The 26,526-nt window shown below is 66.0% G+C and overlaps 2 protein-coding genes across 3 annotated transcripts; one reads left to right on the top strand and one right to left on the bottom strand.

The window, feature by feature from the left end:
* Positions 1-10,907, bottom strand: MAF1 (MAF1 homolog, negative regulator of RNA polymerase III). 2 transcript variants are annotated; one of them, XM_074824756.1, is made up of 8 exons: positions 10,581-10,907; positions 7,379-7,517; positions 4,747-4,875; positions 3,792-3,957; positions 3,302-3,423; positions 2,733-2,852; positions 2,158-2,277; positions 1-1,776 (listed from the first exon to the last, which is right to left on the bottom strand). In XM_074824756.1, the coding sequence occupies exons 2-8, from the start codon at positions 7,459-7,461 to the stop codon at positions 1,755-1,757; spliced, it is 762 nt and encodes a 253-aa protein (XP_074680857.1). In that variant the 5' UTR covers positions 7,462-7,517; positions 10,581-10,907; the 3' UTR covers positions 1-1,754. The 2 variants fall into 2 exon arrangements, with proteins under 2 accessions (XP_074680857.1, XP_074680765.1); XM_074824664.1 differs by lacking the exons at positions 1-1,776; positions 2,158-2,277; positions 2,733-2,852; ... (2 more) ...; positions 4,747-4,875; positions 10,581-10,907 and adding an exon at positions 4,885-6,782 and having other exon boundaries at positions 7,379-7,515.
* A 456-nt stretch (positions 10,908-11,363) lies between these two features.
* SHARPIN (SHANK associated RH domain interactor) lies at positions 11,364-26,353 on the top strand. The gene is made up of 14 exons (XM_074824525.1): positions 11,364-11,603; positions 15,081-15,255; positions 15,454-15,564; positions 16,641-16,782; positions 19,580-19,670; positions 19,894-20,167; positions 20,749-20,879; positions 21,055-21,228; positions 24,180-24,340; positions 25,234-25,345; positions 25,435-25,614; positions 25,701-25,799; positions 25,889-26,032; positions 26,147-26,353. Exons 1-14 carry the CDS (start codon positions 11,379-11,381, stop codon positions 26,225-26,227), a joined length of 2,100 nt encoding a protein of 699 aa, XP_074680626.1. The 5' UTR covers positions 11,364-11,378; the 3' UTR covers positions 26,228-26,353.
* The last annotated feature ends 173 nt before the right edge of the window (positions 26,354-26,526 follow it).

Genomic DNA, 26,526 nt, shown 5'->3' with positions numbered 1-26,526 from the left:
GCGAATCACAGAAAACCTTTATTGGTGTAACGATACATTGCTATGCTGTGAAGTTCAAGTTCCCTGATGGGGCTCAGGGGGGTGGGGGGGGCAGGCAGCCACAGCAACGCGCTGGGAGGGGGGCAGACAACGGCAGAGGGGACCGGGCCAAATCCTGCTCTGTCCCACCGGGGACAGGGAGAGGGTCCAAGGGTCCCTGGAGCTGCGGTGGAAAAAGGGGGGAGCCCGAGGCAAACCGCTCCCCTTCTCCAGAGGGAGGAGGAAACAAACTCCAAGTTCAAACCAAGCTACTGCGAGGGAAGGGAGCCTGGGGGAGCCACCGCGGTAGCTGCCGGCACCCACCTCCGCACCCTCGGCACTGGGGGAAGGTGCCTGCCTGTCTGTCAGTCTGTCTGCCTTCCCTCTGCACCCCGAGCCTGAAGCCAGGTCTGCAACGTCACCCAGAGCCTCTCCCCTCCTGCCAAGGTCAGGCCAAGGACGTGGGGGACCCCCCCATGGGAGTCCCCCCGAAGTGAGGGGTGTCTCCAGCCTCAGGGCACCCACTCATCTCCCCGACCAGCTTCTTCCAAAAGCTGCTCAGCCCCCTGGGAAGAGGGAGACCCCCCCAAAACTCCCCCAGAAAGAGCGGCGGGGGGCGGGGGGGGGGGGGGTAAGGAGCTGTGGCAGCGGCGCTGCCCCACTGGGCCCCTCTTTGAGGGGGCAGGGGGACATTTTGAGGCAGCTTGGATGCTGCGGCAGCCACTGCCCCTCGTTTGTGCGTGTGCTCAGCTGACCTCTCCCTGCCCTGAGCCTGCCAAAAACTGCCCCCCCAAAAAAGCTCGGGGTGCCTGGGCAGGGAGGGGGGTTCACCCCCGCGGTGGCGGAGGGGACAGGGGGCAGAAGCGCGGGTGGGAGCGGCAGCACCACGCTCCCGCCGCGGGCCGAGCTCACCCCCAAAACCAGCTGCTGCAGCCCCCCCCTGGCGAGGACTGAGCCGGGCCGCTGCTGCCCCGCCACGCGCTGGCCTCCAGACTGCCAAAAGTGGGGTGCGGTTTAAAAAAAAATCCCCGAAGAAAATCACGGGGGGCGTGTGGGCCGAGGCGTCCCATCCAGCGTTCGCCCGTAGGACGCTGGTAGCACCCGGCAAAGATTAAAATAACAAACCAACCAAACCGAAACATCGGAGAAAAACCACTGTGGGAGGGCAAGAGCAAAGCAAACCTCTTTGAAACAAACGGACTCTTCTCCGGGGAAGGAGCTGAGGACAGTTCGTGGGGAGTTCAACAACGCTGCTTCCGGAGGCGGCCGGGCAGAGGCGGCCCTCACCGGGCACGGACGGCGTTCGCTGGGTCACGAAAAAGTGCTCGAGGGAAATCCAGGTTGGCTTCGGCGTCACGAGGAGTTTGCAGGTCAGTGCAGCCAACAAGATCAGCGATAAAGTGCAGCAAAGCTTCTCGGAGCTCCCCCCTCCACAGCTGTCCGGTGAGTCCCGGCCCGCGCCGCGGCAGCCCCCGGGGGTGAGGGGAAAGGGGTCGTCCGGCGGCGGCGGAGCGAGGGGCCGCGTCTTCGGGCGAGAGGCCGCGGGCGCTTTCAGTCTGTGGCGCTGCGAGGGGCCATGGGGTGGGGGGGTTCCAGTGTACGCGGGGCGGGGGGCAGAGCGGCGCCGCGGCCGCTGGGTCCGGGGGCGGTTTGGGAGCACGGGGTGACGGCGGCAGGACGCAGGCAGGAGGGCGGGTGGGGAGGGCTGCCGGGCGCCTCGGAGCGGGGCCAAAAACTCACATGCAAATCACCTGCAACCTGGGAGCGAGAGGATGGGTGTTACGGGGCTGCCGAGCGGGAAGGGCAGGACGAGGGCTCCGGAGTGGGGGCTGGAGCCTCTCTGCCCCCTCAGGGTGGGGGCTGGAGCCCCTCTGCCCCCTCAGAGCAGGAGCTAGAGACCCTCTGCCCCCTCAGAACAGGAGCTGGGGGCCCTCTCTCCCCTTGGAATGGGAGCCAGAGCCCCTCTCTCCCTCAGAGCAGGAGCTGGAGTCCCTCTGACCCCTCAGAATGGGAACTGGAGCCCCTCTACCCCCTTGGAGCAGGATCAGAGCCACTCTCTTCCCTTGGATCGGGACCTGGAGCCCCTCTCCCCTCAGCAGCCAGCCCTCCGGGCCAAGCCATCCCGCCGAGCTCACACACCTCTCCTCCTCGATGCTGCCGCTCTCAGCGTCGCCGCCATCCCCGTTCTCCTCCGCGTCCTCTTCCCCGAGATCCATGTCCAGCTCGTTGCCAGCTTCCGGGCGCGTGTACGCGTACCCGCTGGAGGAAAAGGGGCGGCACCGCGTCAGCCCAGCGACGCCCCTCCGTGCCGCCACATCACAGGGTGGGGGAGATCCCGCTCCTCTCTCCGGCGGATGCAGGTCCCTGCCCAAAGTCTCCTCTGCACCCGAATCGAGCCCACGGGAAGGAGGGGTTGGCCACGGGCAATGCCCCCCCAGGGGTTATTGCCCCCCTCCCCGATCCCTGCAGGCAGCTGCCTGGTGCCAGGCAAAGGGCCTCCCCCCTGCTTCCCACGGCTCCCACAGTTTCTCCTTCACATGTCTCAGGAGGATGGAGGGAACCAGGCTCTGCTTGAGCTCCATCCCCCTCGGAAAATGCGGCAGCGCCGGTCCCCAGCATGGATCTACCGGCTCGGGGGCCAAAGGAGCCTCCTCTGGCGGGATGCAGGGCAATCCCTTTTTTAGGGTGGGTTCAGAGGCATTGCGTGGCCCGACCTGATGGAACGGCAGGTAAAAAAGACAATCCTCTTCAGCCTCTTGTTGTAAAAGAAGTAGTTGAAGGACCAGAGGCTGCCGTCCTCTCCAAAGGGGTCCGAATCCAGGTCGGGGTTGTAGCTGCAATGGCAAGAGGAGGTGTGAGAAAGGTGGCCCCGGGCTCTGCTCCCAGCGCCCACCCCGCTGGGAAAGGGGGAGGGAAAGGGGGAGGCTGGGCCAGCGGGGAGCTGCCTCGGTGGGCAGCGAGCGTGCAGGAGTGAGATGGTGCCCCCAGAGCCAGGCAGCACAGGGCTGGTCAGAGCTGCGGGCCAGCATGTGTGGGTGGAAGGAAGCCCCGTGTGCCTGCGGGCCGGCTGCAGAAGGAGGGTGAGAGCCAGCCCAGCTGCTGCAGATTTCCAGGGCGGTGAAAGTCCTGCATGGGAGGGGAGGGCGGCAGCGGTTCCCCCTCCACAGGAGCCAGCAAACACCAGTGAGGAGCCCCCCTGCCCCAAAGTCCCCAAAACGTAACTTTTCACGGGAAAATAACTGTGTTCCTCCGCAGGCCCAGGGGCGAGCGCTTGCCCCGTTACCTGTAGATGTCACACTCGGACAGACAGATCTCCTCGTCGACTGCGTCCCACAGGTGAGGTTTCAGGGCATTGAAATCCTCCCGCACGGCAGAGAAGAGGCTGCAGTTGACAGCGTTCACCACCTACAGAGACGGAGCAGGGGTGTGAGGAGCAGTGAAGCCACTGCCTGCCCCCCTCCCACCCTCCTCATCCTCCCTGAATCGAGAGGAGACGCCGGAGCCCAACCAGGACCGCAGAGGGGGAGAAGTGAGACGGCCCAGGGAACTCAGGGCCCCGAGGTGGAGGCAAGGGGCTTGGCTGGAGAGGGAAAACCCAGCAGAGGATTTGCGGGGATCACGCTGGGTGCCTGCGAAGAGCATGGCAGCTTCCTCAAAGCTTCTCCGCAAAAAGGGTGAAATTCCCCAACCCAAGAGGATGCTTCCCGCTCCGTCTGCAGACAGACAGATGGACACAGAGAGGGAGGGAGACCCTGCAGAGCCAGCTCACGCACCCAGTTGAGGCTTGGCTCTCGGCTGAACTCGTGGCTCTTGGCGGCGCTGAAGTCGTAGTCCGGGCGGAAGGACTCATTGAGCGTCGCTATCAGGTAGAAGAGGGTCTTGCGGCTGCATTTGTCGCTCAGGGGTCCCTCCTCGTCGCCACTCTGACTCTTGCTGAGCCTGGGAGGTGGAACGGCGGGTTAGCGGCGGTGCCGGCATGGCCTGGGACAACGCTGAGTACGAGCCAGCAGCGTGCCCGGGTGGCCACGGTGGCCACCGGCATCCCTGGCTGGTGTCGGAGAGCGCGTGGCCAGCAGGACCCAGGCAGGGCTCGTCCCCCTCGAACCCCGGGTTCGGTTTTGGGCCCCTCGCTCCGGGAAAGACATGGAGAGGCTGGAGCGCGTCCAAAGGGCAGCGGAGCCGGGGAAGGGGCTGGAGCACAAGTCCTGAGAGGGGGGAGCTGGGGGGGGCTCAGCCTGGACAAAAGGGGGCTCAGGGGAGACCTCGTCGCTCTCTGCAACTGCCCGACAGGAGCTTGGAGCGAGGGGGGGGTCGGTCCCTTCTCCCCGGTGCCGGGACGAGAGGAACCGGCCTGACGTGGCGCCGCCGGGGGAGGTTTAGGTGGGACGTTGGGAACAATTTCTCCAGCGAAAGGGTCGTCGAGCGGCAGAACCGGCTGCCCGGGGCAGCGGGGGAGTCGCCAGCCCAGGAGGGGTTTAACAGCTGCGCGGGGGGACGTGGGTTAGTGGGGGCCTGGGCAGCGCCGGGGGGGCGGTTGGACTCGGGGAGCTCCGGGGTCTTTCCCGACCACGGCGAGCTGGTGATTCTATGGACAAGCCAGCCCTAGGCCACAGCCACGATACCAGCCACCAAGGAGGGTCCTTCCCTGCAGGAATCCCAGCCCCTGCCCAGACACGCCACTGCCTGCGGTGTGGAGCGCGGCAGAGAAACCGCCCCAGCCCCTGGTACCTGCTGGGGCTGATCCCCGTGGTCTGGGGAGGCGACAGGGCCTCCAGGACGTGTGGCTGGCCCTCCTGGCAGAACTGCTTGAACATGTGCTTGTCGTCGCCAGCCATCTTGCACGAGTAGCTCTCGATCCTGCGGAGACACCCATCACCACACTTAGAGGCCAGCCCAGCTGCTAGCCCAGCTGCTAGCCCAGTCGCAGCGGGACCTGGCTACCAGCACTGCCAAGGTCCCGGCCCAGCGCCGCGGCCAGCGCAGCCAAAGGATCTCCAGTCCCCAGGAGCGACCCACCGCATGTGCCAGGCAGCCAGGGCTGCCCCCAGGGCCCTTGTCCTGAACCTACGGACATACAGAATTTTGGCCCGCGAGGGCGCGCACGGGGCTGGCTGGGCTGAACGGGGAGGTTGGAGCCATCCCAGCATGCTCTCCCGGCCTCCCTGCTAGCACAGGAAGCTAGAGAGAGGCAGAAGGCAGCCAAACCGATGCCAGCGACAAGCCTGAAAAGGATCCCTTTGGCCAGGACCAAAAATAGGTCCGCAGCTGGCGAAGGACCAACCCCCTGGCAGCCGGCGCAGCAGAAGGAGCTCTCGCTGCCACCCCGAGCTGAGATGGCCGCCGGCTCCTGAGCCTCCCCACGCCGACACACGCAGAGCGGCCAAAGGAGCCTGTCGGAGGTGCCTGGACAGCTCTGAGGGCTGGAACATTTATATGAAGAAAGGCTGAGAGAGTTGGGGGGATTCAGCTGGAGAAGAGAAGGCTCCGGGGAGACCTTAGAGCGGCCTCCCAGGACTGAAAGGGGCTGCAGGAAAGGGGGGGGGGCCTCATCACCAGTGGGGAGGGATCGGACGAGGGGGAATGGGTCTAAACTGAAAGAGGGGAGATTTAGATCAGATCTAAGGCAGAAATTCTTCCCTGTGAGGGGGGCGAGGCCCTGGCACAGGTTGCCCAGAGAAGCTGTGGCTGCCCCCTCCCTGGAAGGGTTCAAGGCCAGGTTGGACGGGGCTTTGGGCAATTTGATCTCGTTGAAGATGTCCCTGCCCATGGCAGGGGGTGGGACTGGATGATCTCTGAGGTCCCTCCCAACCCAAACTGTACAGAAAATCACTCTGGTCGCCCCCAGGCCATCATTTACCGGCTTCTTTACCAGCAGCTGGGGGACAAGCCAACCCCAGGGACTGCCTGGCCACCAAGTGCCTGCCCTGGCACCACCCTCCCGACTCAGAAAGCTGCTGCCAGAGCTTCCAGCTGCTGGGTGATCACCGAGGAAGCTCCTTGGATCCCAGTGCTGCTCCTTTCTGGGGCTTCCCCGCCCCAGAGAGAAGACCAAGGGCTACAGGAAGAAGGTCCCACCAGCACCAGGCCTGGGCTGTTCGGAGCCCCCTGCTTCGAGGGGAGATGCCGCTCAGTGTTTGAGTCGCAATCACACCAAAACGGCACCAAAACGGCCGTGGGAAAGAGGCAGCAGCTGCAATCCATGAAGAATCGTCCTCCCTTCGTGGCCTGCCTTGGCGCCCGTGTCCCTCGTAAGCAAAACCAAGTTCATGGGGTCTGGATTTGTGCCCCAAAACCCCCAGCACCGCCGACCCCCCCCAGCACCGTGACACGACATCACCGCTGCCAGTGAGCTCTGTACCGAGGTGGTACGAGACGGGCCCGGCCCGGCACCAGAGGAACAGGAACAGCTCGCCAGCGGTCAGCTAGAGAAATGGGGAGCTGGACTGGACAGGACTGGTTTTAGGGGCAGCAGAGAGGACAAATGGATAGTTTCCAGTGTACAGAAAAGGCACTGTGTAAATTCAGAGAATTACAGAATCACAGAATTCGGCTGTAAGACAGGGCTGCGGACCAAGGAGAAAGAGCGAAGGTGTTGAAGCGCGTTAGTGAACGTATAAAAATGACCCCAGGTGCATCCTAAAGCAAGGATGGAGAAATCATCAACGTGAACATCATCATCTTCCCGGGGAAGGACCCGGAGGGCGACAGCTCACCAGCCTCCTGCAAGAGCCAGCGGGAGGGAGCTCCACCTCCAGAAAGAGGGACTGAAACAGGAGCACGAGTGCGTGTTGCAATTAAATTGTAATAACTTAGAAAAAATTAAATAGTAATAATACTATTGTTATTGCCATTACTGTAATTAAAGCTACTCCTAGAGGGTTTCTCTGAATAGGGGTGCCCTCACTGCGTTATCGTTCCTCCTCTGTAATAATTAGACTACTAACAATTCCCGAGTAAAGATGAATAAGAATTACTGAATAATTACAATATATTAATAAGAGACGGCTACACGTACGAGCTGTGTCCCCTCTTTGGCCGTAACAAGCTCCTGAGCCCTCACACCTCGCGTCTCACCCCGTGGCGCCCTACGGTTCGGTTCAGGGCCCTCGCCCCAGGACACGACACCCCCCAGTCTCCCGATGGGGTTGTGGGCAGAGTGCTGGGGCAGAGCCACGGACCTGCTCGTTAGCGAGCGACCTCCTCGTTAGCGAGCGCACAGGGGGCCGCAGAGGGAGTCGCGGCGCAAGAGCAGAGCGTGGCACTAAGTGAGCGCGGCCTCTCCTCTGCCTGCTTTTTGATGCTTTTCTAAGGAAAAAAAGTGAGAAAGCAGCCCTGCTTCCCCGCCAGAGCCGGCACTCACCTGCCGATGATGTGAGCGTCGCCTGTCTCCACCGTCAGCTGAGAGTTTATTGCTTCGAAACTTGAGTTCTCCAACAGCTTCATTGTCTCGGCTTCCGGAGCGATTCCCCGTGCCACGGCTGCTGCAAAATGTGCGTATCCTGCAAAGAGAGAGACCCTCGCAGCCGGGGAAGGAGGAGCCTGCGGGATGCAGTTCGACCACCTCGGACTCGACGATCTTAAGGATCTTTTCCAACCTAAAGCATCGCATGCCTGGCAGGCAGCGCAGTGGGAGAGCCGGGAAGCCCACACCCCCTCCGGGCAGGGCAAAAAGACAGATGGGCACCCGTGCCCCCATCTCTGGGCAGATACTTCTCCCCCAAAACTGGGGAGGAGTGCACGGCACCAGCTCTGCCGTGGGCTGGGGGCGACACGGACGCCCCCCGGCCAGGCCCCAGGGTGGGCTCCGGCAGCAGGACTGGGGCAGCTGCCACAGCCCCTTGGGGAGCTGCTCCTCCATGGTCTGCCAGATCCCGCAGCACTGACACGGGGAGTAGTTAACAGGTTAACTGGTTAGAGGACGGGCAGATGGCTGGATGAGAAGGGGGAGGGCGGCCTCTCCATGGTGCCTGGCCCCGGCCCACATTCCCTCCCCAGCTCGGGGCCTCTCCGGGACTGAAACAGGAGAAGCTGTAAACAGGCGGGGAAGCGGTGTCGGGGCTCTCGGGAAGCAGCGGCCCCTTCCACACCTCCCAGGGAAGATACGTCCCCACCCCTGTCCCAGGCACCACGACAGGGTGGGAGAAAAACAACTCCCAATCCTTCGGTTTCAGGATTGGAGGCGGGAAGGGGGACGCTGCATGCCCGTGATACCGACACCGCGCCAAGGCCAAGGATACTCTTACAGCGACGTTGCCCATCGTGACTAAACCCGACGCTGTGCCAGCCAAAGCAGCGCTCAAGGAAACGCCGTCTCTGCCAGGCAGCTTTAGGGCTCACCACAACCCCGAGCCACTGATCAGAATAGCCTGAGCCACCCAGGAACTGGTGCTGGCAGCCCCCCACCCCGGCCTGCGACCGGGAAAGCAGCACGCAGCTCTTCCCACCCGCCAAGGAGCAGAAAATGGCTCCGCAACCCCCAATCAGCATCAAATATCGGCTGCTGTGGGGATCGATAGCCCTCCAAGGGGGAAGACATTCCCCAGGTGCAGACAAACAGCGAGTTCCCACCGCCCCGATGCGCTTCCGCGTCTGCCTCTGGTTTCTTTCGACTTGTTAAAGCACCAGTATTTGGTCTGTGAGCCCCCCCGGCCTGGATCAGCCTTCCACCAGGTCTTCCTCCAGCAGCCCCTGCGCCAGCCCGACCGTTTCTCTCTTGCTGTGAGTGAAAGGGAAGAGGTACGAGCTGAGGGACAGACTTGGGAAGACAGAGAAGGGAAAATTGTGGAATCAAATGTCAACCTGCAGGATACAGGGGCAGAAAGTGGAACATTTGCTGGAGCGTCCTCACGCCACAAGCACGTCTCCCTCCCCCTGGCACAGCAAGCAGCCGGCAGCGCTCCCCAACACCTCTTTAATGATGCAAAAGGCAGGAGGCAAGTTGAGCGTTTGCAATAGAATAGCGACCTGAAGCAGCTGTGCTGCTCAAGCAAAAATGCTGCTCTGAACCCATGAGCCGACAGATCCCTCGGACGCCGAAACCTGCCCCAGCGCCCAACCCCTCGCTCTGCAGGGAGAGCTCCCGGCACGCAGGAGCTGCACTGAAGCAGCGAGCTCTGCTCCTCGCGCTCTGCGAAGCTGCTGACGCCAGAGAAAGGAGATAGATGCCGTGAAATCTGGAGCTGGTGGTTGCTTCCCACTGAAGAATCACTCTCGGGGGGAAGCTGGGACCATGTGTCAGCCCGCTTCGGACCTGGCAAGGATGAGACGGGAAGGACTAATGCGAGCCCTCAGTGAACAAAAGCTCAGCCCGTTTCCAATGCTGGCAGACAGCGGCTCGTTTCACCCACAGCGGGAATTTCACGGGATATGGACTTTCTCACCCCAGCACAGGTGGAGACGCTACCTCAGGCGGCGGAAGAAAAGCGCCGTTAACCCAAGCCACGGTCGAAAGGCGTTAAATGGGGCGTTCAACTGCACTTTGGCACGGCAACACCCACCCGGCACCGAGAGACGGCAGCAGGCAGCTGCCGGGGCTGCGTGGAGCAGAAAGGAGCCATCCCGCAGCGCCCGTGGGGCTGAGGGCAGGGAGCTTTCACGGTTACAGTTCCGCTCAACCCCAGGCAGGCAATGCCTGGCCCTGAAACCACGGCTCGGTCTCCTTCCTCACGCCGGCTGGTTTAGCACACAGCAAACATCGTTGAGGAGGCAGGCCAAAAACATTGCAGAGGGCTAATTTTAAATTTAAACCAGCTTAATCTAATGGGTTTTGGGTATCATGGGGTTCACGGCGTGTCTCAGTGCCAGCGGGGACCACACAGCAGGACCCACAGAAAGCCACCCCATGTAAAAGCCGGCAGAAGCTGAGCCTAGGTGAGGTAATAAACAACCTAAAGTGGAAAAGGAAAAAGCAAAATGGATAATTTTGGGGTAAGGGAAGTCGGCCTGTGAATATTAGCTGTCTCCTCTTCATGATGAAGGCCATTAGTGGTGGGGTGCAGCTCAAGGGTCTCCCCACGGAGGAATCAGCCCTGACACTCCCTGCGTTACCTGAGAGGGAGGCCAGAGCGTCGGCGGGGACGCAAAAGGGACCTTGAGACGGGGAGGAGGAGGAGGAGGAGGAGGAGGAGGAAGAGCGGGATTAAAGGGGAGCTGGCGCAGGCACCACAAACGGAAAAATGGAGGCAGGCCCAGGCGCGGCCTGGCTGCTCCGGAGGGCCCACAGAGCAGCCCCGAGACCCTAGCAGCCAGCACAGCCCCTTCCCGGGGCCCGTCCAGCCCTTCCGGACACCGGGCGGGAGGCGGCTCAACGGGCCGGGCCCTGAAGGTGACAGGGCCCGGCGGGCGGGGACCGGCAGCGCCGTCCCGGCATGCCCCGCGCGGAGGGCTGAGGGCCTCCACGGCGGACTACAACTCCCAGCATGCCCCGCGCGGCCCGCGCGCTCCCGGGCGCTGGGCGCCGGCCGCGGTGCACGCTGGGAGCTGTAGTCCCCGCGGGAGTCCGTGGGGTGGGGTGGTGGTTTCTCCGAGGGGATGAGGGGGGGCGGCGGTGGAAGCGGGCTTACCGGCGTTGCCTGCTCTCGGTCCCGGCGGGGCCTCCTCGCCGTGAACTGCTCCTTCAAGCTCGGGGCGTTTGTAAAGGGAGGCGTCTCCGGGGAAAGCTCGAGGAGGGCGAGTGTGCCGCGGCCGCCGTCCGCCGTCTGGCGCCGGCCCACCGGGCCTCCGCCCACCTCGACATGTCCCCGGCTGCTCGGGACGGAGCGAGCGGCTGAGCGAGACCTGGGAGTCCCCCGGGGCGGGCGAGCGGGCGAGCGGCCGACCCTCTCCTCAGGCACCGGACGACAACAACCGGCGAGGCCCCACCCGCGGCCCGTCCGTCCCCAGCGGCGGCTGACAGCCCGCTCCTCCCCATTGGAGGACGGGCCTAGCAATCGCCGCGGATCTCCTCTCCCGTTGGCTTAAAGGGACGTCAGTCAGGGCAGCGCGCCCGCCCTCCGCGGCGACAGACCCGAGGCCCCTCCCACAGGCTGGCGCGCTCGGGGTTCTGATTGGCTGCCGGGGACAAAGACGGGGGGAGCGGCTGTCAATCACGGCAGGGGTGCGCGCGGCGCCCCCACCCGGCTCGGCGGGGCGCTGCGCGGGGGCGGGACAAGGGGCGGAGCTATACGGCCGAGGGGGCGGGGCGAGAGGCGGACCGTCCAGTACCGGAACTGTCGGGCGCGGGGGGCGCGTTTCCCGCCGGACCGGGCCCTCCGGTACCGGAACGCTCCGTTCCGGGTGGGGGGGCGGGTGTGTGTTGGGGGACACAAACACACCCACGGGACGGGCGGAGGCGCAGGCGGAGGGAGGCGGCGGCGGCGGCGATGGCTCTGCCCGGTGCCCCCGCCCCGGCCCCGGCCGCGGCCCCGGCGCCGCCGCCGCCGCCCACCGTGCTGATGGCGGTGCGGGCGGGGCTGGCGCGGCCCTCCCGCCTCCCGCCGCTGCCCGCCGCCGCCGCGCTCCGCCTGCAGCTCAGCGTCGAACCGGCGGCCGGCGGCCACCGACGCTTCCGCCTCGGCCTGCGGCACTCGGAGGCGGCCGGCGGCGCGGTGAGACCGGGGGGCCCCGGGGATGGGGACGGGGGCTGGCGGCGGCGGCTCATAAATCCGCCCCGTAACCGAGCAGGGCGGGGCCGTACGGCAGCAGAAGGCGGGGGGGGGGGGGCGGGGGGGTCCGGGCGCCCCGAATCCCACCGGTGAGGGGGAACGGCCCTGCCCGTGCCCTGCCTGCCCCTGCCCGTACTTCTGCCCGTGCCTTGCCCATCTCTGCCTGTATCCTGCCTGCTTCTTGCCTGTGCTTCTGCCCATGCCTTGCCCATCTCTGCCCATGCCCTGTCCATGCCCGTGCCCTGCCCGCCCAGGCAGGGTTATTTGGGGGAAGCTGGTTTCTGGGCAGCCCCGTGGGTTCTCAGCGTGGATTCTCGGCCGTGCCGGTACCGGAGGGTCCGGCAGCCACCGATGGAGGGGTGCAGCTCCGGGCAGGGCTGTGCTGCTGCTTTCCACGCAGGCAGCGTGTCCCGGCGGCGCTCAGCTTTTGGTGCCGGTTGAGTTCTGCCCCGTCCTCCGTCCCCGCTGAGGCACTGGCCGTTGGTTCTGCTCGGGGGGGACAAATGCCAGAGCCCCTCGCTCCAGGGGCCGGCTACAGCGCCAGTTTGGTGCCATCGACTCACGGGGTGGGTTGGGGAGGAAGGGGCCTTAAAGCCCATCCAGTGCCACCCCCTGCCCCAGGCAGGGCCACCTTCCGCTAGCCCAGGTTGCCCAAAGCCCTGTCCAGCCTGGCCTTGAACCCTTCCAGGGAGGGGGCAGCCACAGCTTCTCTGGGCAACCTGTGCCAGGGCCTCACCCCCCTCACAGGGAAGGATTTCTTCCTTACATCTGACCTAAATCTCCCCTCTGTCAGTTTAGACCCGTTCCCCCTCGTCTTATCCCTCCCCCCCTGATGATGAGATCCCCCACCCTTTCCTGTAGCCCCTTTCAGTCCTGGGAGGCCGCTCTAAGGTCTCCCCGGAGCCTTCTCTTTTCCAGCTGAACCCCCCAACTCTCTCAGCCTCTCCCCCCAGCAGAGCTGCTCCAGCCCTCGGACCATTTCCATGTCCCTGCTCTGGCCCCGCTCCAGCAGCTCCGTGTCTGTCCTGAGCCGGAGCCCCCGGAGCGGGGCAGAGGGGCCCAATCCCCTCCCTCTCCCTGCAGCCCAGGAGACACTTGGCTTTCTGGGCTGCCAGCGCCTGGTGCCGACTCACGTCCTGTTTGTCACCCCCCAGTATCCCCCAGTTCTCCGCGGGGCTGCTCTCCGTCCGTCTGTCTGTCTGTCCGCCCCCCAGCCCACGCTGATACTGGGGCTTGCCCAGACCCAGGTGCAAGACCTCGCGCTTGGCCTTGTTCACCTTCATGACCTTCGCACAGCCCCGCTCCTCCAGCCTGCCCAGCTCCCTCTTTCAGGAGTAGACCCACTCCTGGCTGATTTTCCCCCAATTTGCTCAGCTGCACATGGGCCGAGACCTTTCCTCAGGCCTCAGCTCTTGGGGTGCTTTTCCTCCCCCTCCTCGCTCCGGGTTCTGGTTTGTGCTGGGCTGGAAACCTCCCCCCTGCCGAGTCACTGCTGCTGGGGGTGGCGTTGGCTCCAATGAACCCACGGGGGCTGCTCAGTGGAGCCGGGAGCTGCCTTTCCCTCCAGCCCCCCGCGGCTTGAGGACGGCCGTCAGTGCTTTTCCTGGCAAAGTCCGAGGTTTCTGGGCTTTATCTGGGCCCCGGCTCACACTCCCCTTCCCGTGACGGTTCCTGCCGTCCCCGAGGGTGCTCCTGTGGTCAGCTCAAACCCGGGTTTCGGTTTCTACCAGAGCGCGGCAGGACTGCGGTAGGTGCCCGCCGGCACGGCGTGGACTTGGTTGTGTGCGAGGGACGAGCAACAGGAAGGGAAACGCAGTCCCTGGCGAGGCTCCACGGAGTCCAGCCCTGAGCCCGCCTCTCCGCCTCCCCTCTCAAGGTCAAAGTGCTGCAGGGAGCAGCTGTTGTGCCCTTGGGAGACACGTGCCAGCCTCACCGGGACCGAGTTCCCGGCCCGGGCGCGGGTGGCAAATGGTGTCGGACCAGCTGCTCTGCAGCCATAACGCAGGCCAGCTGCTGATGTAAAACCCTCTCGGCTGCGTTAATCCCGCCCTGGCCCAGCGTAACGGGAGCCTGCGCCGGCTGCGGGAGCTGCTCGGAGGGCTGGGAGCTGGGAGGGAGGAGGGGGACGACGTTGTGGGTCCGGCGTCGAGGTGGAGGTGAGAGGTTAAATAGCCGAAACCTCCCACCCGAGCCCCGGGCCAGTCGCTCGGCGGCTCCCAGACCCTGCGAAGGCAGAGGATGAGCTGGAAGTGCCTGTCACCCCCTGCCTTGCCTCCCCTGATGTCTCCGTGGACGGGGGCAGCACCCCAGGGTGCCCCTTGGCACAATGGCAGGAACCCGGTGAATTGAAACCCTGTTTTTCTGGGCCTTTTCCTATAACGGCTTGGAGCCGGAGGCAGCGGCAGGGCTGCGGGGCCATGTGTCAGGGACGGAAGGTGGCCCTGGCAAAGGCACGTCCCCGGTTCCTCCCTCGTTTGACTCCTTCCCCCCGGGACGTGGGTGCTGAGGACCCCCGGGAGCTGCTCCCAGATCGGCTTTACCCCCACAAAGGGCAAGCGGGGGGGCTGCACATCAGCTTCTCTGTTCTTTTCCCCCCCCATTCCTATAATCCTGCTGTTGGGACAGGGCACAGTGGGCCAAGGGGGACTTGGCAGGATGTTAAATTTGGGTGAAGGGCAAAGAAACCAGAGGTTTCTCTCAGACTTCCTTCCAGCCCCCTCCTCGTCCCTGCCCGTGCAGGCAGCACTTGCCTGCTTCCTGCCTGCTGTCCGGGCCGTGGAGGCAGGTGGCTGTGCAGGGCCCGTCCCCGTGCCCCGGCTCCTCCCGAGCTGCCATTTTACCAGAAACGGAATTGAAAGCTCTGGTGTAAAGCCAAGCCGGGGGGACCCGAGGACAACCGGGGCTGTCCTGCGCCCCGTGGGGCTTGGGGGGAGCTGGCAGGGCCTGGTGGGGAAAGTTGAGCCCCCCCCCCCAAAGCATGTGTGTGCGCGGGGAAGGGTTTTCCCACAGCTTGTAAAAGGGGGAAGGAACCGGCTTCCCCCGAGAGCTGGCACCACGGCAGCTGGACTCGTCCGAGATGTCGCCTGCGCTTTGGTTTTGCAGAAGGGGTGCGTTTGGTCACGGGGGGCAGCCGGTGGAGACGGCTGCGCTGCCACGGAGCCGATCGCAGCCCTGGGTGTTGCGCGGTGGCCCCCGGCTGCGGTGGAGGGGACGGGGTGGCTGCAGGGCTCGGAGACAGCCCCGGGCACGGGGGGTGGCGTTTCGGGCAGCGTTTGTGGTTGGGCGCCCGGGGACAGAGGCTTGGTGCGTGTTTCTGCCTGCGCTGGTGTTGTGAGAGACCGTGGGGCCGCGAGGATTTTCCCCCTCGCCCGACGCATCCTCGTCGTGGCGTGACCCTCTGGTCCTTCTGCTTCCCCCCAGAACGTGGCCGAGTACGACCTCAAGGACGTCTCGTACAAAGTGAGGAGCCCCACGTGCCATGAGCTGACGGTCCTCGGCTCCTCGGATGAGCCCCTGGTGTTTGACTTCGAGGAGGAGCGGGAGGCGCAGAAGTGGTGGACGATCGTCAGCAGCTCCCTGCGGGAGGTGCAGAAAGGTCAGCGGGGCCGGTGGCCCGAGGGCCGGCAGGGCCAGCGCGGGGCGAGAACTCCTGCGCACCCGGGGAGGGACCTTCGGGGAGGGGGATTCCCTGCGTGCGTTGGAGCATCCGAAGGGCCGGAGAATACCTCTGGGGGAGGACAGGGGGTGACAGCAGGTGACAGCCCTGCCCTGAGGCGTTCCTGCCTTCCCTCAGCCGCTGACAGCACGCTGGCAGCCCAGGCCTCGTCCCTGCCCGCCGCTGCCGGGGCCGGCTCTGCCGATCAGGATCCAGAGGCAGCTCTGTCCTTGGAGCTTTCTGAGAAAGGTATTTGAGGGGGGCGAGGGGGAGGTTTTTTGGCTCTTTCGGTGGATCAGACGTTGCCAACCCCCCGTGGGAGACTGGCTCAGACCCAGGCCCAGCTGCTCCCCGGGCCTGGGGCTGACAACAGGCTCGTTTATCACCAAGTGGTTGGGAAAAAAACCCCGGAGCTCCCCGAGTCCAACCGTCCCCCCGGCGCTGCCCAGGCCCCCACTAACCCGCATCCCCCCACGCGGCTGTTAAACCCCTCCCGGGCTGGCGACTCCCCCGCTGCCCCGGGTGGCCGGTTCTGGCACTCAACGACCCTTTCGCTGGAGAAATTGTTCCCAACGTCCCACCTAAACCTCCCCCGGCGGCGCCACGTCAGGCCGGTTCCTCTCGTCCCGGCGCCGGGGAGAAGGGACCGACCCCGCCCTCGCTCCAAGCTCCTGTCGGGCAGTTGCAGAGAGCGACGAGGTCTCCCCTGAGCCCCCTTTTGTCCAGGCTGAGCCCCCCCAGCTCCCCCCTCTCAGGACTTGTGCTCCAGCCCCTTCCCCGGCTCCGCTGCCCTTTGGACGCGCTCCAGCCCCTCCGTGTCTTTCCCGGAGCGAGGGGCCCAAAACCGAACCCGGGGTTCGAGGGGGACGAGCCCTGCCTGGGTCCTGCTGGCCACGCGCTCTCCGACACCAGCCGGGGATGCCGGTGGCCACCCGGACACACCCTGATCCCGTGGGATGAGCCCCCCCAAGCCAAGTCTGGGGATGCCACGGGCCTGGAGGTCACTGTGGGCTGTCAGACTGACCGAGCTGTCTGAGGAGGGGCAGCGCTAAGCTCCCGGTGCCCCCCGAAACATCCCTGAAACGTCCCCAAAATATCGGCTGAGCAGCAAGCGTGCTCCCCGGGAGCCTCGCACCGGCCTCCTCCCGCCCCTCCGTGCTGTTTCTGGCCTGAACTGAACCAGAATTGCCGTTCCTCGCCGCGAGGCGATGGCACCCGCAGTCTGAGGCCCCTCCAGGCTCTGGCTTTACCGGCGGCAGCAGTCACACCGTGCCCCGGGGAGGGCGTTTGCCATCTCACAGTTCTCCCTCTCCGCCCCGCCGCAGAGGACCTGGCGCTCCACCTCGCCCAGGCCATCGAGTACGGCGACGAGGAGGTGGCCTCGCAGTGTGCGGTGGCCCTGGCTCGCCAGCAGGCCACGCTCAGCATCTTCCTGAAGGAATCCAACTACCCCACGGAGGACATCAGGTGAGCCCCGCCGTCCCCCCTGTCCACGGAGCCCACGCGGAGGCCACGGAGCCCCGGGCAGCCGCTCGCTCCCCCCTTCCCCCCCAGCGCTGGGGAGGAGAAAACCCCCCCGAAGGCTCAGGAGTGGAGATAAGGACGGGGAGGGGCCGCTCACCCGTTAACGGTCACGGGCAAAAGGCAGGCTCCGTAGTGGGAGAAAAAGGCCGTTATCTTAATTCCAACCACCACCAATACCGGCCCTTGGCAGACAGGACGGACGGTGAGAAGCGTTGCCGTGTCCTGACCCACCTGCCCCCACCCCTCCCTTCCTCCTGAGCTCAGTTTTGTTCCCGGTATCTCAACCTCCTCCCCCCGAAGCGCAGGGGACGGGGGGTGCGGTCGGTCCCGCCGCTCCTTCCTCCGAGGCGGGGGGGGAAACACTCTTCTGCCTTCTCCCCCCGCTCCACGTGCCGCCCCTGTCCCGGGAGACGGTCCCCCCCAAACTCCCTCCGCCCCGAGTCCTCCCCGGGGGCTGCGTCTGCCCGGGAGTGGTTGAGCCCTCCTAAAGTTTGTCCTGAGAGCTCAGCCTAAATGGGGGTGCTGTGGCTGCAGCCTGGGGGCTGGCTGGGGGGGGATTTCTCTCCCTGCTCCAGAAAGGGGCTGGGTGTGATGGGGGAGAGCTGGGCCCCTCCCCAGCCCCCCCGAGGGGCGCATCGGTGGGAATTAGGAGCAGCCAGACCTGTGGGTGCGTTCCCAGCAGCGCGAGCTCCGCGTTGGCCCCTTCCACTCGTGGTCCATCATCCCGGCAGCACCGTTGCGAATTGGCCTGGCTGTGGCTGGTGCTGTGTCCAACCTAGAGCCAGGGGATCTTTGAGAAGCTTCTCCCAGGTGGCCACCGCTGTAACTTCCCCCCCTGCTACCAAAAACTCCACCACGCACCCTCAGCACACTCCTGTTCCTCCGCGGGAGCCCGACCTGCCCCAGGTGGGCCCGTGGGTCGATGGACGTTGGGGTCGCTTGCCCCGTGGCCCTTGGCTCTGTCTTTTTGATGTGGTTTTGCCTGTCACGGCGGCGACCGCGAGTCTGTTGGGGCCGGCAGAGCCAGCAGAGCCTCCTGCAGTCCCTGGAGCCGAGCTGCTTCGGGAATTCCCTCCGTCGGGATCGGTCCACGGGCAGCTGGGGCAGCCACAGCGTTTCTGGAGGGCTCTGGGGTCCTGGGTTTGTCATTCCCGAGCTCCCGGGAGGAGGGAGTGGGGGGATACAGCAGCAGGACGTTGGGTGCTGCCAGAACAGCCGGGAATCCAGAGGGTGAGCCCGTCCAGGCAGCAGCCGGCGTGGCAGCGACCTGATTCTGTGGAGGCTTCAGGCTCAGCTCAGCCCCTCTGTGGATTTTCCCCCTGTCTGGGGGCCCTGGGGACCCCCTGGCAGCCTCTCCCTCGGTCCCAGCGGGGGACCCGCTCCACAGAGCGCTGCCACATGCAGCGCAGGCTTGGAAAAGGCCTCCAAGAAGGTTAAAACACTGGTTTTTGTATCAAGACGGTGGCCAGGACTAGGCCGAGGAGATTCACAGATAAACATTGGCATTGGGAAGAGCTGGAGATGCTTCGGATTGGGCTGGAATGGGGCTGGGCTTGTCTAGACCAGGCTTTTGCCAAGAAAGGTTGGAGCAGACGATCCTTGAGGTCCCTTCCGACCTGGAATTCTCTGATTTTTGAGTTGTGTCTCCGACTCAGTGCCCCGGTGCGGGTCGGAGAGCCGCAGGGCACGGCAGCGGGGCTGGCGTGCTGTGCCAGCACCGCCAAAACGCTCCTGATGAGCTTCCTCAAAAACCTTCGGGGAGGAAGACAATGGGGGCAGCATCCTTTGGGTCGTGACGGGGCGCGAGGCACAGGCTGGGAGCAGAGGGCAGAGGCGTCTGCGGTGACAGGGCTGTGCCAGGGACGCACAAACAACCGGGGAAAGGCGCCAAGCCACCAGGTCTGGGCTTCCAGCCGGATCTTGTGGCTCCGAGCACTTGAATTTGGTGCTGGTAAACGCAAAACAGGGGCAGGCAGCAGCAGGCTGGCAACTGCGGGTGGTGCGAGTGCCAGCGGCATCGCTCGGCACGACCCGCAGCGTTCGGGGTTGTTGGGGAGAGGGGAGGGAACCCCCCAGCGATCCCACTACCTGCACGTTCTGCCTTAACGCTTGGAAAATGCAGCTTTTTCCCCTCTGTGTCGGGTGCAGGGAAGGGGTGGGATGGTCAGAGGCAGGAAACGCTTTTACCAGGAGAGCTGGAAAGGTTCGGGCTCTGCGCTGGGGGAGAGGCAGCGGCGGGGCGAGGGGGTCCGCGAGGGGCCGGAGCGGAGCAGGGGAATGTTTATTCCCGTGGACCAGGAGGCTCAGGGGAATTGGGAAGCACCAGGTTTAGAGCAAGGAAAAGGCGATGTTTTTTCTTGCTGTGTCTAAGTGGAAATTGCTGTTGAGGCTGCAGGGAAAAGGCTGGAGTAAAGAATAAACAAAATGCGGGGGGAACAAGTTCCCTGTGAGGGTGAAACGTGGGGTTTGGGGTGTGAGCCGGGAGCTGCCGGCGGAGGCAGGCAGGGCGCAGGCTGGGGGTGCCTGTCCCAGTTTCCCAGGATGTGACAGTAGTTGGAAACCCGGTGTCAGACCTCGCGGGACTCCCCCCGTGGGGCATCGGCTGTGGCCTTGGCCCCGCGGGTCGAGAGCATCGTACACCACGAGCGGCCGGTGCCGGGCGCGGTGCTGGGACCCCGGTGGCACCGCCGGAGCCCCGATCGCGGCGTCCCTCCTGTAACGGCGTCGGTCTCTCCTCCAGCATGAAGGTCGGCGTGGAGGATGCGACGTCTTCGGCGAGCATCACCCTCAGGGTCCGTGCTCACACTACGATAGCAACGCTCAAGCAGCAGGTACGGAGCTGGCACCGGTGTGACACCCCCACCCCCCGCAGCCCCTTTTTTAACCGCTTGTACCGGCGCTGGGGGAGCTGGACTCTCCCCCCTACTCCTCTCCCTTTGTGGAGCCGGTTCTTCGCCCGTTCTCCCGGCTCGCCGGCGCCTGCCGAGCCGCGGTGAGGAGCTGCGGGGAAGCCGCGGCTGCCGGCTCACCCTCCCCGTTTCTCCGGCCGCCCAGGTCTTCCAGGATTACGGATTCCACCCCTTGGTTCAGCGCTGGATCATCGGGCAGTGCCTGTGCGTGGACGAACGGACCGTTTCCTCCTACGGCATCCGCAGGGATGGCGACACGGCGTTTCTCTACCTGCTCTCGGCGAAGATGGCCGAGTTGACCGAGCAGCGCTACGAGGAGGACCAGGCGCAGGTCATGCTCAGCTCCACCTCCTCGCTGAGTGATGACGCCGCCGAAAGGCGCAAATACAACACCCTGCCCAACATGTCGCCTAAAAAAGGTCTGGCTCTCCTCTGCCCTCCCCGCGGCCACCGGCTGGGACGGCTCCAGCGCAGGGGGCCAGAGCCGGGTGCAGGGCTGCTCCCCGGGATCCGTGCTCCCCAGGATCTGTGCTCCCCGAGATCCATCCTTCCTGGGGTCTGTGCTCCCCAGGATCTGTGCCCCCAGGGATCTGTGTGCCTCAGGATCCATCCTTCCTGGGTCTGTGCTCCCTGGGGTCCATCCTCCCTGGGATTCATCCTTCCTGGGATCTGTGCTCCCCAAGATCCATCATTCCTGGGGTCCACCCTCCCCAGGATCTGTGCTCCCCAGGGATCCATCCTTCCTGGGATCCGTCCTTCCTGGGGTCCGTGCTCCCTGGGGTCCATCCTCTGTGGGACCTGTGCTCCCCAGGATCCATCCTCCCCGGGGTTTGCCCTCCCTGGGATCCATCCTCCCTGCCCAGGGCTGACCTGGGCCAAGCAGCCTCTTCCCTGGAGACAAGTGGCCCCCCCAGCCCAGTGTGGCACGCTGGCAGCCAGGCCCGGTGCCGGTCCTTGGGCTGGTTGTAACATTTCCCCTTTCCCCGGCGTCGCTCCCCAGGCTGGAGCAACGAGCCCGGCAGGAAGATGGACATCGGCGAGATCAGCCAGCACCTGGATGCGCTGCAGATGGGCGACCTTTTCAGTGGCCAGTCGAAGCCCGCGGCCACCAGTCTGCCCTCGCCGGTGCAGGTACGTGGCCCACGGTGCATCCCCACTGCCGCCACCCTGCTCTGCCCCCCCCGGATCCTCCCTTTGGCCCAGTCTGGGGGTGCTGGGGGCTTCCTCCATGTCCTATCCCCCCCTTTTTTCCCCTCTCTCCAAAGCATTTTATTTCCCAGCTTCTACATCTCGCGTGTCCCCGCAGGCGGGCTGGTCGTGTCCAAAATGCACCTTCATCAACAAGCCCACGCGGCCGGGCTGCGAGATGTGCAGCACAGACCGTCCTGAGGACTATGTGGTCCCTGGCACCTACAAGCCGGACGAGACGGAGCTGTGGAGGATGCAGCAGGAGCAGGAGGGGATCCTGCAGTACCAGCAGGTACGGGGAGGGGGGGACTGACCGGCCCCGCACCCTGCGCTCGAGGCCAGCCCCGGGGAGGATCGGGGCACCGGCGCACTTCGGCGGCATCACGGGTTCCCACACTGGCTGCTTGGGGGAAATGGGTGTGGAAGGGCGAAGCGGACGCCCCGAGGGGCAGCACGGGGTGGGGGGGGGGCTGCTGCAGCCCCCTTCGTCCCCCCCTGCACCGAGGAGCAGCGGCTCGGAGGTGCTGCGTGGTGAGCGCGGAGGCGTTTTGCGGCTGTTGGAGGAGACGGCAGCGGTGGGAGTCGGGCCGTGTGCGCGTTCGCTGGCAGCGATTTGTGGCAGGGCAGGGATCTGTGACCCCCCCCCAAAGCCCCCAAAACCCCTGGGCAGAGCTCGGCAGGACGCAGCACCCCGGTCCGGCGGGTCCTTCTTCTCCTGGCAGACGGCGGCCCCGGGCCGAGCAGCCGTGGGGCTGCGCTTGTCCCCGCGCCCCTTTTGTAGAAACCTCTCAGGGAGTTGGGGTGGTGGGGGGGGGCTCCGATGGGACCTCCCGGCCCCAAGCTGGGGCTGTGCTGCGGGACACCGGCTCAGGCACTGACCAAACCTTCTCTTCTTTCTTTTTTCTCTGGTGCCGGGATGCCGCTAGGAAAAGGGAAGGAGAGAGGATGGCTCAGCTGCGCACTGCGTCCTGGGCTCGGCCTCCTTGGATGACTTCATCCACCTGTCCTCCGAGTTCTGCTAGCCGCCCCGTGCCTGGCCCGCCTGGACGCCCCGTCCTGCCCCGTCACCCCCCTCCCCCGGTGCCCACCAGGGCTCCCCCGGTGCCCCCGCGTGCGCCCAGCGGCTGCCGCCAGGGCCCCCCCCACCCTTTGCTCAGACCCTAGAGCTGATGCAGGAAATTTCTGCAGAAGAGCCGGCGAGGCCCTGAGCTGCCGGGGTGGGGGGGACAAGTGCTGCTTGCTGCAGGGGGGGACACGAGGGTCTGGGCCCCTCAGGAGCGCGGCAGCTCCTGGGTTTGTGGCGTTGGGCGTGCTGCTCGTCCTCCCCGTGGTGCCGGCAGGGAGGGGGGCACATCCCGGCCCCCCCAGAGGAGCTGCCACTCGCTGTCCTGGCCACAGGAGTTTTTAATTTGCCTCCCTGTGCTGGCAACCCAGAGCCTGTGTCACTGGCCGGCCCTTGGCCTTGCTGCCGCTCTGCCCTGCACCTGCTGGGCTCGCTGGGGGGTCTGAGCCCCCCCCGGGGTAGGGATGGTGTGAGGTGGGGGCGGCCGGTGCCGTTATCGGGGTTTCAGGGAAGAGCTGGCGTGGCCGGGGATCAGCAATGTCTGTGCTGGGCCTGGGCCTGTGCTGGGGGGCTCGGGCTCGGGGAGGGGGAGGCCAAGCCCTGGGGGTCTCAGGCTTGGGGCATCCCACTCCAGGGGGCCTCAGGCTTGGGGGGCCATACTTGGGGGGGTCTCAGGCTTGAGGGGACCCTGCTCCAGGCGGTCTCAGACTTGGGGGGGCTGTACTCAGGGGGTCTTAGGCTCAGGGTGACCTTGCTCAGGTGGTCCCAGGCTTGGGAAGGCTTGTACTTGGGGGGGGGTCTCAGGCTTGGGGGACTGTGCTCCAGGGGGTCTTAGGCTCAGGGGGGCCATACTTGGGGGGGTCTCAGGCTCAGGGGGACTGTGCTCCAGGGGGTCTTAGGCTCAGGGGGGCCATACTTGGGGGGGGTCTCAGGCTCAGGGGGACCCTGCTCAGGGGTTCTCAGAGGTCTGGGGGGACCCTGCTCTGGGGGTCTTGCTCCCCTTGCTCCGTAGGCAGAGGGGTGGCATCATGGTCTTGGGTGCTGGCCGGGGGTGGCCATCAGCAGGAACAGGCAACAAGCCCTCACCGGGCGCTGGCCCCGCAGCACCCACGGGAATAGGGCAGGGAGGGGGCTGTCAGCTGAGGTGTGGCCACAGGTTTGGGGGTCCCCGGTGCCACGAGCCCCGCGTGGGTGCTCTGTGCTGCCGGTCCCTCCAGCTCCCGGTTTGGTTCGTCCGTGTTGCGTTTGGCTTTGGAGGTGGCGGCCCCTGGGCTGGGGGGAGGACGGGACCCCTCGTCTGGGCTCCTCGGGTTGGGTTGTGCCTCCCGCGAGGGCCCGCGGCTGGATTCCTTCCCTCATTAAAGCCTTATCCCACCAGCGCGGCTTCGCCATCTTCTTGTGCTCCCCGCGGGGGTGGTTTGTGCCGTGAAATGGAAGCGCAACCGGTGGGCGCTTCCTCGCGGGGTTACGCCAGAGCCGGGGCCGCTGGGCCTCGGTGCTGCCGCCTTTGCCATGCCGGGGGCCAGGAGCGGAGGCTGGAGCTCGGGGAGGGGGCGCAGGGTGGGACCGGGGGGCAGCAGGCCGCGGTGGTGTCCCGGCGAGACACCGAACCCCGGGGGGTTGTGGCTGCGGCGGTGGCCGAGCGTCGTGTCGAGCGTCCCCGCGCACCCGGGGCCCCGCTGCCGCCTGCGCCACACCCAGGAAATCACAGGGGTTCAAAACTGGTTAAAGTACCCCCCAAAACGCTGGCGCGGCCCCTCCGGGGCCCTCGGTGGCTGCCGGGACTTGGCGCTTGCGTCCCTCGGTTTGGCACAGGCTGGGGAAAGGCCAGCGTGTGGCTCGGTGCCCATGCGCCTCAGGGTGCAGCCAGCAGCATGTCCCCATCTCCTTTCCTTTCCCTTGGTGGGGGGGGTCCCTCCAAATCCAGACCTGACCCCTGCCGAGCACAGCCGGGCTACTGAAGCCAGAGGGGGAGCTTGGGATAGGTGGCCCTGGTCCCTTGGATGGTGGCCATGAGGGCTGCGAGAGGTGTGGGGTCATCCTGGTGGGATCCGGCCACTTCCCTGGGCTCGCAGTTGGCCAACGCTGGTCTGGGGCCTCTCGGGGTTGGGGGGGGGTCGAGCTGGATTTGGGGTGCTGGGGGCTGACGGGGGCTGACGGGGGCTGTTGCTCGCCGGCAGGCGCTGGAGGCCGAGCGGCTGAGGAACTTCCAGCAGCTGCTGCAGCTGGAGGAGGAGGTGCTGGTGGCCAGCCGGGAGGTGCTGGAGTGTCGCATCTGCTACCAGCAGGTGGCCCCGGGCGAGGGGGTGCTGCTGCGCGAGTGTCTGCACGCCTTCTGCAGGTAACGCCCTGCGCAGCCCCCCTCCCCCCCCCCCCCGGGCTCCCCGAGCCCCCCGACAGTGCGGTGACCGGCCCCAAAACCCCCCAGCCCTCAGGGTGACTGTCCCCAGGCCCCCCCAGCATCACGGTGACTGTCCCTGAACCCCCCACCATCATGGTGACTGTTCCTGAGCCCCCTGCCATGGCGGTGACTGGCCCCGAGCCCCCCACCAGCCCTCCCAGTGACCAGCTCCAAGAGCCCCCAGCCCTCGTGGTGACTGTCCCCAAGACCCCCCAGCCCTCACACTGACCAGCCCTGACACCCCCAACCCTCCCAGTGCCCAGCCCTGAGCCCCCCACCCCCATAGTGACTGGCCCCAAAACCCCCCAGCCCTCACACTGACCAGTCCTGAGCCCCCCCATTGCAGTGACCAGCTACAAACCCCCCCCCCCCAAGCCCTCACGGTGACTGGCCCTGAGACCCCCCCCATCATCATGGTGACCAGGCCTGAGCCCCCCCGACTCTTGTGGAGACTGGCCCCAAGAGCCCCTGACTGTCACAGTGACTGGCCCTGAGACCCCCCAACCCTCCCCGTGGCTGGCCATGAGCCCCCACCCTCACAGTGACCCCCTGACTGTCACAGTGACCAGCCCCAGGAGCCTCCAGCCCTCCCAGTGACCAGCCCTGAGCCCCCACCATCACAGTGACCAGCTCCAAACCCCCCCTGCCATTGCGGTGACTGGCCCTGAGCCCCCCAGCCCTCCCAGTGACAGGTCCAAGAGCCCCCCCAGCCCTCCCAGAGACCAGCCCCAAGCCCCCACCATGGCAGTGACAGGCCCCAAGCCCCTCACCCTGGGGGGTGTGCCAGGCCCCGAGCCCCCCACCCTGGGGCTGACGGGGTGCTGCTCCCCCAGGGAGTGCCTGCGCCAGGTGATCAACTACAGCGAGGAGCCGGAGGTGGCCTGTCCCTTCCGCGACGACTCCTACGCCTGCGGCAGCCACCTCCAGGAGCGGGAGATCCGGGCGGTGAGTGTGTCCCGCTGCGACGCCGCCAGCAGCGCTGGGGACGGGGGGGCCGCATCCTGCCCCTGCCCCGTGTCTCTCTCTCGGCGCAGCTGGTGACGCCGGAGGAGTACAGACGGTTTCTGGAGCGGAGCCTGGTGCTGGCCGAGCGGCGCAGCCACAACAGCTTCCACTGCAAAACCACCGACTGCCGCGGCTGGTGCATCTACGAGGATTCCGTCAACGAGTTCCGCTGCCCCATCTGCCAGGCCCTCAACTGCCTCCTCTGCAAGGTGAGACCCCCCCTGCCACCACCACACCACAGAGGGGGCTCGGGGGGGGTCTGCGGCGCTGAGCCGTGTCCCCCCCGCCTCCCCAGGCCATCCACGAAGGGAAAAATTGCCGCCAGTACCAGGACGATCTCCAGGTCCAGGCACAGAACGACTCGGCTGCCCGACAGACCAAGGACATGCTGCAGGTCTGAGAGGGGGGTCTCAGGGAGCTGGGGGGGGGGGGGGGTCTAAAGTGTCCTTACGTCCCTCACGGCTGGCCCTGCGCCCCCCCCAGACGCTGGTGCAGCTCGGGGAGGCGATGCACTGCCCCACCTGCCTCATCGTGGTGCAGAAGAAAGACGGTTGCGACTGGATCCGCTGCACCGTCTGCCAGACCGAGATCTGCTGGGTGACCAAGGGGCCGCGCTGGGGGCCCGGGGTGAGCGATCCCAGGGGGGTGGGGGGCAGCAGGGACCCCCCCCCCCGGGCCCTGTGAGCCTGCGGGGTCCCCCTGACCCTCACCTTGACCTTGTGCCCCACCCGCCTTCCCCAGGGTCCCGGGGACACCAGCGGCGGATGTCGCTGCAACGTCAACGGACAGAGGTGCCACCCCCGCTGCCAGAACTGCCACTGAGTCCCGGGGCTGGGGGGAGCCCATCGGGGCTGGGGGGGGGCCCCACCGAGGGCCACCGGGGGCTGCTCCCCCCGCCCCCAGCGCCAAGGGACGGCCCGGAACCGGCAGCGGGACACAGAGCTGCGGATGGACGCAGGGTGGGGAGGGGATGCGGGGCCCCAGGACTTGGGGGGGGGGGGGGGGGCAGGTCGGGGGGGGCCCACGGAGCCTCCGCGGCAGCGGGGGGAGCGGCAGGTCCTGTCCCAATAAACCCTCTGCGTGCCAGAGCCTCGCTGTCAGTGCTGCCACAACCGCCCCCT

This window comes from Strix aluco, chromosome 1 (assembly GCF_031877795.1).
Source record: "Strix aluco isolate bStrAlu1 chromosome 1, bStrAlu1.hap1, whole genome shotgun sequence".
Lineage (NCBI taxonomy): Eukaryota > Metazoa > Chordata > Aves > Strigiformes > Strigidae > Strix > Strix aluco.
Note: the sequence above shows the minus strand (reverse complement) of the source record. Positions and strands in the feature narration are given on the sequence as shown.